Raw genomic sequence first — 13,953 nt, 5'->3', positions numbered from 1 at the left:
GCCGGTGTAACAGCCCAGATCTCTGGGGGCGGCAGTAGCTCAGGAGGTAGAGCGGGTTGGCTGGTAACCTGAAGGTTGTTGGTTCGATCCCCGGCTCCTCCTAGCTGAGTGTCGAGGTGTCCTTGAGCAAGGCACCTAACCCTGACTGTTAGCTCCCGACGAGCTGGCTGTCGCCTTGCATGGTTGACTCCGCCGTTGGTGTGTGAGTGTGTGCGTGAATGGTGAATGTGAGGCAATATTGTAAAGCGCTTTGGGTGGCCAATGGTTAGAAAAGCGCTATATAAATGCAGTCCCTTTACATTTAACTCCACAGACGGTGATCCAGCAACAGGCGCTGCAAGTGTACCAGTATGGCCCTACTGCACTCCCTCAGCACCTGCAGCAGCCTTCACATCAGCACCTGCAACAGCCTCCTCCTGCGGTGCCGGCACAGAATATATACCAACACGCTCCAGTGGTGCTTCCACAGCCAGGGTATCCGTATTTTGCTGCTGTGACCGCACCGCATATGTATCAGCTTCCACGTCAGTGGCTCAGCCAACCTACTACACCACCAGCGGAACCTGTCCAGCACAGGCATTACCCCCTCCAGTCTCGTCTATACTGCCTGCCCATCAGCTACTACCCACGATGCCATCAGTTTTTCAGCTAATGCCTGGGATGTCCCAGCCACCTGCAGCCTATCATGAACTCCCTCGATGGCAACCAGTGCCTGTGCCAGCCCTCCCTAACCTGGTAAACGACAGCGAGAGAGAGTTCCCAGATCTGAAAATGGCTCTGGACTATCTCTTAAATTCCCATGCTGAATTGTCCGAGCACTATAAATATAGGGTACTAATGGACCACTTGAAGCTAGACGAGGCTATACTGATAGCATAGTGATGTTGTCATTACCCCCAGCCTTATATTGCAGCAATGCTGGCCCTGCAGCGGTAATATGGGCAACCACACCAGCTGGCGCAGAGCGAAATTGCGGCTATCCTGAACACCCCAGATTTCAGGGCTGGCGATTCAAAGCCGTTTCAGACCTTTGCCCTCAGCGTGAACCTCCTAGTAGGTATGCAGATGTCTCTCGTAGGCCCCAACGGTCCACAGCTCATGCAGATCGGCTTCTGATTAAGCTCCCGAAGTACTCCAGGGACAGCTTCATCGAACACCTGCAGGTGTGGGGTAGGATCCAAACCAACAACCTTAACGCCTACAACCTATGTGACATTTCAGAGTGGCTTAAGGTAAAAGCCGAAGCCCAACGGCTGTCATCCAAAATGTCATCCACTCTGAGAAGCCATCAGCCCCCCCGAAATGACAGACTGCCTGCCCAGAGGCCGAACAACCAGCAGGTATCCATTTATCATGGCTCTGACAAGCCAAGAACCAGCAGCCAGCCCGGTAAGACAGCTCAAATTACGTTTATGCGGCTCTGCATCTTCTGTCAAAACGCTGACCATTACCTTTTGACAATGCCCTGAAATCATTAATCACACTCCTGATCAAGTGGAGAAATGGCTGACGGATGATAAACGTTGCAGGAGGTGCGGTCGCACTAACCATGGGCCAGAAGCATGCACCTTGAAGAAGCCCTGTGGGGAATGCAACGAGCTACATCTTGGGGTTCTGCATCGCGTCGCAAAACCAGGTCCAAGCCTTTTCCTGGTCAGCCCTCTGAACAGAGCGACACTCAACCACTCCCACCAAGGGAGACAAGTCCACCTGAAAGTAGTGCCTGTCCTAGTCAGGAAAGGAAGAAGATCACTTAATACGTACGCCATCCTTGATGACGGTGCAGAGTGTACAATTATCTTAACTGCTGCTGCTCAGCATCTAAATCTCAGGCCTTCAGGACCATCTGCCACGACGTCGCTCACCTTACTAGCTCATCTGTTGACTTCCACATGTCATCATTGGCCCAACCGGGAGAGAGACACCTCATCAGAGGTGCTTTTACAGCTAGCCGCCTAGCCCTGGCTGAACATTCGTACCCTGTGACCGCCCTGCAGAAGTGCTACCGCCATCTTAGGGGAATTCCACTCCCTAATTATACCCGCCTTATTGCAAGCAAGGAACATGTCAGGTTGGGCCCCAGCGGTGGACCTGCAGCAGTCCATACACAGCTCGGCCAGGCTCTCCAGGGACCAGATGGTCTCACACCCCGTCCAGTACCGACTCAACAATGTCTGTTAACATCCTTTGGGCCAATCACAGAGGATCTCTACCAACATGTGGAACATCGCTGGCAGCTCGATGTCCTCCCATTAAAACGTGAGAAGCCGATCACACGATCACGGCACAACCAAGAAGCCGTGAACATCTTGGAATCCCGGACCAAAAGGGTCCAAGTTGGGGACACTCTTCGACATGCTTCACCACTGCTAGGCATCAAGGAAGCTCCATTGCTGAGAACCAGCGAAGAAGCAGTCATGGCAAACCTCCGTAGTACGGAAAGGAAATATTGGCGAAGGACCCAGTCAATGCTCAGCTCTACAAGCTGAAATCCAGCAGCTCATTGAGGCAGGGTGCATTGTCAAGCTAAACCCAGAGGAGCCAGGGGAGTTGAGGAGCAGCATCTTCTGTAGCCTCACCACAACAAGTCCAGTACCGACCACACCTGACACTGCCCAGATTACATCCTGGAGAGATTTGGTCAAAGCAGTCCTTGCACGGGGGGGCGGCACCAGGTAAGGTGATTCCACCTTACCTGGACCAGTTGAAGTTGAGGGTATTCTCAATGTGAAACCATTGGGGTACGTTTCATTGGACATAGCGGACCCTGGCCCAGTAACACCAAGCACGTTGCTCATGGGGCGACGGGATGCCTCCCTGCCGCAAGAAACCTATGATTCCAATCTCCTTACCGAGCGACGCTGGCGCCACAACCAAATGGTGGCTGACCACTTCTTGTCACTGTTCGTTCGCCATTACATGCCAGCCCTTCAAGTGTGCCAGAAGTGCAAGAAACCTACCGAAAACCTGGCCAAGGACACGTTGGTGATGACAGCTGACCCTCAACTGCCGCACGCTCATTGGCCAGTCGGGAGGGTGGTCAAGCTGATAGCCAGTGCAGATGGCTGTATCAGATAGACAGAGGTCAAAGTGAAGGACGGGATCTACCTACGCCCTCTCGCCCGTCTGGTCCAACGACCAGGTATTCCAGATGACAAGGTGCAAGAAGCAACGGTGACGACGTCGGGAATTCAACAGGTTCTCTGCATAATAGTTGCACAATTCTGGGGGCGGCTGTTCTGAATTCCCGTATGTATTTGTCTGATTTGGTAATCCTGTCAGGCAGATGGTAATGCGCCCTTACCACTAGGTGGGGTCCTTTTCCTTTGGTAAACATTAGGGCTGTAACGATACGCGTATCGAAACCGAAATCGCGACACTCAAAGCCACAAACCTGTCTCGCGGTGTGAGAAGGCAGAAGCGCGATACGCCCTTTCTAACTCTCCGGTCAAATTGTCCGATTGAAATTTGCTAATATTTGTCTAAATAATAGTCTGCTGACACCGCCCCCTCTTATCGATGCCGTAAGTATGCGACGAGATGCCCTCTCTGTGATGACAGCTCTCCGTGGCTACGGAGGATTGCATTTCTCCACAGCCGTCGAAGTCCTCATATGTGATATGAACGACATTTATCTAGAGTGGGCCAAGCGCGAAAAAAATTGCCTGTGTGATCCCTGTCTCTATTGTTTTGTGTAGAGCTGTAGCGACGCTGTAGCGACGCATCGATTGATGTCGACGTCAAAAATTCGTCAACGTCAAATTTCTCCGTCAACGATTTTCGCCATACGAGAAAAAAAATTTGAAAAATGGACGAAAGTCAAAATAAAGGAAAATGTCCGCGCGCGAAATCCTCAAAAGTATGGAAATACTTCAAGATGAGTCCTAAACGGAAAGGTGTTGTGATTTGCACTCTTTGCCAAATGGATATGGCATATCACAAGAGCACGACGGCTATGTTGGAGCATCTCAAACGGAGGCACCCCATTGTCACTCATGATAGAGACGATTGCAAGTAAGTACCAACGTTGGTTAAATTAATTTCATGTTTGTGTGGTGTGTTGTGTGGCTTGGGCTCTGCGCGGTGCGGTTTGTTCGTGCTGGGTTGGTGGTGTCACGTTAAAATTGTACCGGGGGCGAAAATTGTACCGGCCTACGTCATCCATAGTAATCCATTCCAAACCTGCCTGGCAACAGACGATCGCGTCGGGCGATCGCGTCGAATGACGTGGAAGGTTCTTCAACATTCGCGAACTCGTTCATTGAGCACGACAAGAAAGATAACACTTATTTTACAAATTACATTTATTAGCGTTCCTAACTTTATATTTGTATTGTATTGCATTGTATTTTGCATTGTAACCAGATCAAAATTGTTATGTGCACCCCTGGCCATTTCCATGTTACAAAACAACACAGACAGAGACACAGCTGCTGCGTTAGGCTAGCCATGATGATCAAATGCATTGTTAGACATAACATTACTTTTAAAAGTAGCCACGATAGCATTCAAATAAACTAATCATAGCAAAGCACTGCAATGAGGTTAAGAGTAGATTTAAAATGCCCCACTGTCATAGCTGTTATTCTAATATGCATTACTTTTGTGTTTTCTTGGACAAAGCAAAGAACCTTGCCGTCCTACCTTGGGAAAGAGACACAATGCACTCCACAGAAGGCAGCTGAACTGAGCAAAAAGATCTTGAGAGTAAGTAATTATTAGCTCACTGTTGTTTGCTTTGAGCATCTTTTAGGATGGAAAGGCTGTGTCCATTTTTTGTGTCCTATATTTATTAGCTAGGTTATGGGTGTTTCTTCAGTTAACTTTTCTTTGTGTCCTTGTTTAGATTGTCTAATAATTAATCTTCTTACATTGTAAGCAACATATGGCTCTATGAAAGGTGCTATGTTCAAGTTGTTATTAATAATCATTTTCTTTGTCTTACAGGTGATCGTCAAAGACATGAGGCCTTTGTCTCTTGTTGAGGGTGAAGCCTTCATAGACATGATTGAATATGCCTGCCCAGGCTTCAAATGTCCCTCTAGGTGGTGGTTCACAAAGCAGTTGGAGAAGGCATATCAACATACTCTTGAAGATCTGAAGAAAGACCTAAAGAAGAGGTCCTCAAAAATCACACTCACCACAGATGCCTGGACAAGTATTGCCACAGAGGCATACCTCGGAGTGACCTGCCACTACATAAACGACAACTGGGAGATGGTCTCATTTGTTTTGTGCACAAAGCCCCTTGAGGACCGACACACTGCAGAAAACATTGCTCGCTGGATTGAAGAGGTTGCCGAGAAGTTTGACTTCTCTCTCCTTGATGATGTCCTGGCGATTGTCCACGATAATGCAGCTAATGTGGTCAACGCCCTTAGAATCCTTGAAGAGAGGCAGGGCGTTGCCTCACTTCGATGTGCTGGCCATACCACCCAGTTGATCGTCAACCATGCTCTGAAAGAGCCCCGCATCAACAAGGCACTTGGGGCAGCAAGGAGCCTCGCCGGGTACTTCCATAGCAGCGATGTTGCCACCCTGAAGTTGAAACTCAAACAAGAGCAAATGGGCACAGCTCCTCACAAGTTGACCCAGGATGTAGCTGTTAGATGGAATAGTTCTTACTATATGATCAAACGCCTCCTTGAGCAGCGGTGGTAGCAAAGCACTACCTGGATATGAAACCTGACCAGTGGAGCCTCCTGGAGGAGCTACAGCAAGCACTTGAGCCCTTTGAGCAAGCCACCGTCTTCCTGAGTGGAGAAGCATACGTCACAGTCTCTGTCCTGCCTCCGCTAGTGAAAGCCCTACAGAAGTCCACGCAGACAGTCTTTGAGTCCGCTTCCGTCACCACCTTCCAAACAGCAGCCGCAGCAGAGATTGCTTCAAGGTTAGTTTGATTATCCAGCTCTTTAAATCTCTTGTAGTGAACTAACTGAACTAACTAATATTTTAATTAAGCTTTCCCAGTTTGCATTTTTCAATGTTTTCCCATTGGCATTCTATCATGTAGAGCTATTGATTCTACAGTTATCTTTCTCTCTAAGCACCTTGAATTTCTTGAAAGTGTGCAAATCAAATCCAATATTTTTCAGATGGAAGATTGAGGCTATATATAATGAAGACGGGAAAAATGTGTGCATCTTCGCCGCGGCCCTTGATCCGAGATTCCGAAAACTCAAGTTCCTATCCACAGAAGACATCCTGAAGGTGAAACTCAAACTTCAGACCCTTGCACTTGAAGCCAGACGAGTGCAAGTGAGGGAAGAGCCTGAAGAAGATGACAGTGACCAGCCAGATCATTCCAGACAGAAGCCAAAGACTGTTCTGGACATGTTGCTTGGCACAGATGATGATGAGGAGCTGGAAGATGAAGACCCAGGCCAAGACGGAAGGGATGATGGTGTCAGGAATGAGCTGCTTGCATACTTTAGGGAGAAACAGATTCCAAAGGACAAAAACCCACTCCAGTGGTGGAAGGAAAATGAAACAAAGTTCCCTGCCCTGGCTGTTGTGGCGAAATCCTATCTGGCTGCCCCTGCAACATCCACACCTTCGGAACGTCTGTTCTCAGCAGCAGGGTCCATCGTGAGCAAAAAAAGAGCAAGCCTCACCAAAGAGCACGTGGACATGCTCACATTCCTCCACAGTAATTCAGAGTAGGTAGCTAAAGAGTGGTGAGGGAGGAGAGAAGTGGAGGAAAGTGGACAGTGCTATATTGCAAAAACTTCATTAGCATGTAAGCTAGTAGAATAGCAGTTAAGAGTCAGTTTGATTGTGCATCAGGTTTTGTGTTGGTTTTTGCACTGCATTTTTTGGATCTTTTGTTCAGGAGAGATTAATGTTTGGAAAATAGCAAACTATTTTATTTATTTTAATTTGTGTAAAGGAGAAGGTTTTTTGCTGTGCAAAACTGTTGTTATAATAAAGTATATTATTAAGAATGTTTTGGTTTTTATTTGAGATACATTATGTTTTTTATTAATCGAGCAACAGAAAAATAAATAATCGTCCAATTAGTAATTCGATTAGTCGACTAATCGATAATATAATCGCCCGATTAATCGTTTAATAAATAATCGTTTACCCCCAGCCTTAGTTTTGTGTGATTTGACCTGCCTATAGGTCGGAATGAAGCGGCCACCGATTATTGACAGGATGGATACTTTATTCTACCGGACTCGTTCGCTTCTTCACTAGACATACACGCTACCGCTCGCTCTCCTCGCTCGTCCACTCACTCGCTGACGTCACTCACACACACACATACGCACACTGCCATTCTCGCGCACACACATACGCTACTCGTAACACATGCCTCGTTATTGCGACGTTCATGTTAGGCGTTAAATTTTTCCATCTATTGAATGTTAGGCTATTAAACATGTTGCATTCTATACGGCCTGATTATGTCATTATTTAAGCTACATAGCCTAATAAGAAGCGCTAATAGGATATTTGACTAAACCAACCAAACTAGTTGAGGGTTTTTGCCTACCTGCAAGCATCCTCCAACTGCAATCTTTGGTTATTTATTTATTTATTTAGCTATACTTTAATAGTATTCTTTCTGTTCAAATCTGTTCAGTGTTCCAAATTATTTCTTATTAAATGTTACATTAAGTTAATTGTTATACAAGTGTTGTTTAAATAAAATGCTTTTGAAATTTAAAAAAAATCGTGGGATGTATCGAACCGTGGGTCGAAAATTGTGATACAAACCGAATCGTGAGTTGGTGTATCGTTACAGCCCTAGTAAACATTGACGCGCAGTCACGCATTATGCTACTTCGTTCCACCACGTAACATGGAGCAAGTGTGCATGTGCGTTCTTGACCAAGTGAGTCATTCTTTGATATTTATATTGATATTTTGTAGATACAAAAAGTAAGAACAGTACAGTTCACTTATATGTTAATGTTGTGTCAATAAGTTACACCTGTTCAAGTGTTGCGCAACTTTCACGTCGCAGCCACGTTTGCATTCAGATCACGGTCATCACACATGTGCTCATTCAGAGCATTGTAAATCATTTATTATTTCATTGTTGTAGCCAGTTCATTTATGTACTTATATTTGGTTGCATTTTGGTTACATTGCAGATACCACACACATTTGACATCCCTAATCCTGTATGCACCTGAATCTATATAAAGACCCTGAAACCAATCTCTTCCTACGCTACTCCTTACAAGAGTCCCGCTGTGGATCGAGCAATCCACCCTTATCTCAGATAACATTAAATCCTACAATTATCAACACATATGGTGCTTGAATCGTTTGACGAACGTTTGGAGAACATGTCGGAATCGTTGGCACGAGCATAGATATATATAGAACACATATCTATGGGCACGAGCACCCCAGACCAAGAAAACATGGATAAGAGGAAGAGGTCCGAACTGGAGGATGACTCTCTGGTAAGTTTAAGAATGTGATGCTATGGTAACGGTAGCTGGTTCTAGCTAGCTAGCTGTTTGCTAGCGAACTTTTTTGGCTTACATTACTTTCTTTCAGAGGCTTTGGCGTTCTCCATTTGAGCTAACGCTTAGCTTATGCTATCATATGAAACTTGGTAACCAAACGTATCTAATTCTAACTGTTGTGTCATGAATCCATGTCTAAATGGCTTAATGCTTATTGTAACCTGTCTGCTAACTGTCTATTGTGGTCAATGTTCTTTGTGTTTCTTTACAGTAACAAGAAAGATCAGCCAGAAGAATTCTCAACTATCCCCTTAAGGCTGGTTCAGACTACACGGGGTAGAGCTACCTCATCCCTCTGTTCTCATATGTGTTCATTTGTATATGTGATGCGTAAATGATAGCTTAATGGGACACCTCTCTCACACGTACGATTACAAACAGTTTACCCCTACAGAGCTGCATGTCCCTAAGAAGATGTGTCCCTGATTCCCCTTGTTGGATCACAGTTTGAATCACTTTGGCTCGATTCTCCAATGAGAATGTTTCTTTTCAAAACAATAATTTTAAATCTCCGAACAAGGAGTTACTTGTTTTTTCACTTCAGCAAATTGCACATGTTTTTTTGCATGAGTGCAAGTACACTAGTCAAAATTATCCATTCAATGACCTCAATCTGTCAGTCATACAAGTATATTCCAAACGTATATATGACATGGAATTTGTGTGGTGTCTGCTATGTTTTCAAATGACCTCCCAGGTCCCAATGCAAGAGGAATCCAAATATTCTACAAATGAATCAGTCAAGCCTGGCAGCATATATACAGTGTATAGAGCTGGCCCACATAACCTGTTTATGAACACATAAAGAACTTCACAGCCTTGAACAGCAACGACATGCTGGTGGAGGAGGTGGAGGAGTGTGTGGTGGTGCTTTGGGGTTGGTGGTTGTTTAGAGGAAGACAAAATAGAAGAAGAGGGGTTCACAGAAAATGGAGGTGAAAATAGAGGCTTTCCAGTAAATGGAAAACAGTTTTGTCAAGTTAATGTAATGTAAAAATAATAAATGTACCTTATAGTGCTGCCACGATTAGTCGACTTAAGGTGCGAACACACCAAGCGCGTACCTCGCGTATAGACGCGTATAAAATCGGCAATTTTTCCATAGGGAACCATTGGTTTACACGCGTATGAGGTGCGTACACGCGTATCATGCGTACCAAGCAACATTTTACTCGCGTTAGGGGCGTATGAGGCGCGTACATATACGCGCGTACGCGAGGAGTTCAAAAAATTTAACTTTTTACACTCATACGCGTGATACTTAGCCGCAATAGCCAATCAGCGTGGAGCTTGACCCGACGTCACTGGCAGAGAGTAGTGACCCTTGCACAGAAGCATACGGCCGACATCTTTCTTTATTCTGGGTGGAAATAGTAACATAGTTACGCCATTAAATGCGTTTATGGAAACATTTTTAGCGAGAAATGTGCATTTTACTTTCATAATGTTCACTCGGTGAATGTGAAGGACAGAGGCGGAGTGGCCGTCGGGACGATCGGGAGATTTCCCGGTCGGCCGGCCGGCCAGCGAGTTCAGGTGGACCGGCCCACAATTGTGTAGCAGCCTGCGAAGTCAGTTGGACCGGCCCACAGTTGTGAGCGGCCGCGAGGCGTCTGCAAGCCGGCCCTGAGCATAATTTATTCCCCGCCAAGACACAGTGAAAATCCCCGAAATAAACAATATATGTCTCAAGAACATCCAACCAATATTTATACCACTTGCTTACTCTCTATGTCTCATTCATGGTTTTTTTTTTATATTATTTTTTTTTACTTCATTTAATTCTTCATTATTCAGGCGTTACAGAACTTTCATGGCCATGAATAAATAATACGAACTACAGTTTACTTTAATATGTTTGTTCTTGAATTGACGTAATGGAGCAAAGACTCCTGGGATTGGGAAATGCGTTTATCCAATAAACAGCTTGCAGGTCAAGTCCATTTTCGGAAATGTAGGGGGATAGCCCTAAAGACGCGTCAGACAGAGAAGGCGAGCAAGTTCGTGGTTGCTTGCTTTTGCTTGTTGTGGCACTCATGGAAGGCAAGAAGAGAAAAGAGAAAGGAGGGGCTGAAAAGGCCAGAATAAAGAAGAAGCGGATGCTGGAGGGGGATGCATCTAAGTGCTGAAATCAGGCATTAAAGAGTTGTGCAGGTGAATTAGCCAGAGCTCCACCATTGACGTTATTGCTAGGCGGGAGCTAGCACAAGCTGCTAGTCAAATGTGTATGTGCAGGCTGGTATATTTCAGACGAATTAATGACTTAACTGATCTTTCTCTTTTAATGGATGGAGAATACGTTAACAGATTTGGAACATGTAGTAGTAGTCGTCTAGTCGTGTCAACACGTTACACCGGTATTACCGAGCATAAATGGTATAAACTTTGAAACTAGGTCACTCCGTCAACTCTCCTCTCACACTAGGTGACAGCGTCTTATAACGTTCTATATTATATAATAGTATAATATAATTTTATAGATAATATCACGGCCAAAAGCTCTGCGCCTCCGGATGGCTGTAGTGCGGGGAGCACTACGGCCATCCGGAGTGCTTTTGTTTACCGGCGTTGCTATGGTTACTGGTCTTGTAAGGAAGTGCGCCAATTCTCGGAGCGCCTATTTTACCCATTTTTAATTTATTAATTATAATTATATCATTCATTTTTACCAAAAAAAAAATGTATTACTGAAAAAATATATAAATAAACGGTGTTGCAGGGGGGTGGGGCCGGACCGGGGAGGATTCTCCCGGTGGCTATTAGTGCCCCACTCCGCCCCTGGTGAAGGATGTTTGGTTTGATAGTTATGACGAAGAGTGAACGCTCCGTTCACTTGCATGGACAGAGTCTCTGGTTGCTAAGCAACCTCAACGTCTTGGCAGACTATTTCTCTGCCGATCAACACTACGAATGCTGGAAACACACCAGACACACCATGTGAAGTTATTTAACCCGATTATTGTTATTTATATCCGAGATTTATTTAATCTAACCCGATCCAAGCTCTATCATGCACCCAAACACGGCGGCGTTTGGGTTTCCTTCCTCGGACTCCTAAATCCAGCACAGCCACAGGCGCGTAGCTGCGTATGTAGGACCATTTTTGACACAAAATGGTCAAGCAACATTTTAGCTGCGTATCGCGCGTACATGGTACGCGAGGTACGCGCTTGGTGTGTTCGCACCTTTAGTCTACGTAATCGACCATGAAAATATGTCAACGGCAATTTTATAGCCAACTAGTTGTTTTACTATTGACCGCCTATTTATTTTTGTTCAGATGGCAATGGGCTGTAGCTCAATTGCATTTAAAGCTACAGACACCAGAAATAGCACATTCTGAAAGGGACTGAAACAGAGGGGAATAGCAGTAGGCAATTTTTTTTTTCCTAAAACTATTTCCAGCAAACAGCTTCAAAAACGTGTTTTCTGGAACTCATATACTATGTTTACTTATCGGTGAGCTAGTCTGTACTATTAACTCTTGAGAAGTACAATGACTGTCTTTGGATGTAAAACAGGCCACTTAGACTTTGGAAGTAATGTTCCGCCATGCACGCAAGTGTAAACGCAAGCAGCATAGCTGCGTGCCTGCCTGCTTTCAGCGCGATTCATTATCGACACATTTAAGTTATTTTATGTTTCGGCCCTTCAGTTTAGTGAAAAATAAAAATGAAATGGACAGAATGAAATAACAAACACTTGATTAATCGACTAATCAAAAAATTTGGTGAAAGATCAGTTGTTAGAAAATTTGTAGTTAGTTTCAGCAAAGCACTAGTACAGAATACAAACGCATATACATAGAGAATTGACCTATCGTTGAAGTCTGGGTCTACAAAGCTAAGTTTGATGCAGAAATGCAATCAGTTCGATAATTAAGTGTCTTGCTTGGTATTCTTACTTTGATATAAATAAATTAGAATATGTTGTTACTAGTTTTGCGTTACTTACACATGCGGTTGCGTGGATGATGAAGGGACTGGTGATGTAGGATTCTCCGTTGTTTAGGCTGATCAATACTTCCATAGATCTGTTAATATGAATACATTAGGCTGATCAATACATCTATAAATATGTTAATATTTATAAATCAGGCTGATCAATACATCTAAAGATCTGTTTATAGTAGGTAAATACATTAGGCTGATCAATACATCAGTAAATGATGCAAGATGAAGGTTTTTTGAAGTACTGGGTACAAAGCCAGCCCAGAACAACAACTGATCTGCTAATAGACCCCCGCAGACCACCCAGGCTGTTTATACACAGCCCTTATCACACTCCCCCCCATTATGTGTGTGTGTGTGTGTGTGTGTGTGTGTGTGTGTGTGTGTGTGTGTGTGTGTGTGTGTGTGTGTGTGTGTGTGTGTGTGTGTGTGTGTGTGTGTGCGTACGTACTCGCTAAGCTCCTGCAGTCCGGGAGCTTCACACAGTAAATGGTCACCATTGGCAATCATATTTACCCTCTCTTTGAGAGAGAGAGAGAGAGAGAGAGAGAGAGAGAGAGAGAGAGAGAGAGAGAGAGAGAGAAAAGACAGGGCGATACAGAGAGAGAGACAGAGGCAGCGAGAGAGACATAGAGGGACACAGAGAGAGAGGGAGAGAGAGACAAATAGACGGAGAGAGAGATACAGAGAGAGGGAGAGAGAGAGAGAGAGAGAGAGAGAGAAAACAACATGTCTTAAACATGGATGAGATTGAGCATTAGGAACACATTCGCGGGATAGGGGGAAACGTTTTCTCGAAGTGTTGACAATAAAGCTGACTTTGACTTTGACTTTGACATTCTGATTCTCCTACTGATTCTTCTAGTAGGTTCTGTGTTTGCTGAATAGTTTCGACTTGAATGTTTGACATTCAGATGGTGCATCTGAGGAAAGCAGATTAATAACATATTTTGTAAACAAGAAACATTCGACTGAGTGACCGGGACTTCCGGTCCTCTCCCGCCAAATTAGACCAATCACATCGCCGGCCCTCCAGCAGCCGCACCCCGCCTCATAATGACTACTTTGTTCTCTCTCAGAACACAAGCTGCTGTCTGGCGGCTGGCTGCAGTTTATTTTGGTCTAAAATGAGCCTAATTTTCCACTGGACCAGAGATACCTACTGTACACACGACGTAACATTACAGTAGAGACCAGAGAGACCTATTGTACACATGACCGTAACATTACAGTAGAGACAAGAGAAATGTACTGTACACATGACCGTAACATTACAGTAGAGACAAGAGAAATGTACTGTACACATGACCGTAACATTACAGTTAGACCAGAGAGACTTACTGTACACATGACCGTAACACTACAGTTAGACCAGAGAGACCTATTGTACACATTACCGTAACATTAGATTAGAGACCAGAGAGACCTATTGTACACATTACCGTAACATTAGACTAGAGACCAGAGAGACCTATTGTACACATTACCGTAACATAACAGTTAGACCAGAGAGACCT

At 44.8% G+C, this 13,953-nt stretch overlaps 2 protein-coding genes across 5 annotated transcripts in view; one reads left to right on the top strand and one right to left on the bottom strand.

Annotated features, from left to right (window-relative positions):
* The window catches only part of LOC132447358 (anthrax toxin receptor 2-like), a 46,161-nt gene that overhangs the window by 25,720 nt on the left and 6,488 nt on the right, over positions 1–13,953 (bottom strand). For all 3 annotated transcript variants that reach the window (XM_060037990.1, XM_060037991.1, XM_060037989.1), the window contains 2 exons: positions 12,888–12,957; positions 12,441–12,519 (listed from right to left, as the gene is read on the bottom strand). In XM_060037990.1, the coding sequence (XP_059893973.1) occupies positions 12,441–12,519; positions 12,888–12,957 (149 nt within the window). The remainder of the gene's footprint in view (positions 1–12,440; positions 12,520–12,887; positions 12,958–13,953) is intronic.
* Positions 3,713–6,901, top strand: LOC132447687 (E3 SUMO-protein ligase ZBED1-like). Of its 2 annotated transcripts, XR_009523177.1 has the most exons (3): positions 3,713–4,707; positions 4,948–5,890; positions 6,096–6,901. XR_009523177.1 is itself a non-coding variant. In XM_060038603.1 (2 exons), the coding sequence occupies exons 1-2, from the start codon at positions 5,679–5,681 to the stop codon at positions 6,661–6,663; spliced, it is 780 nt and encodes a 259-aa protein (XP_059894586.1). In that variant the 5' UTR covers positions 4,848–5,678; the 3' UTR covers positions 6,664–6,901. The 2 variants fall into 2 exon arrangements, 1 of the variants encoding a protein (XP_059894586.1); XM_060038603.1 differs by lacking the exon at positions 3,713–4,707 and having other exon boundaries at positions 4,848–5,890.

The sequence above is a fragment of the Gadus macrocephalus genome, chromosome 19 (assembly GCF_031168955.1).
Source record: "Gadus macrocephalus chromosome 19, ASM3116895v1".
NCBI lineage: Eukaryota > Metazoa > Chordata > Actinopteri > Gadiformes > Gadidae > Gadus > Gadus macrocephalus.
This window is presented reverse-complemented; position numbering and strand designations above follow the sequence as displayed.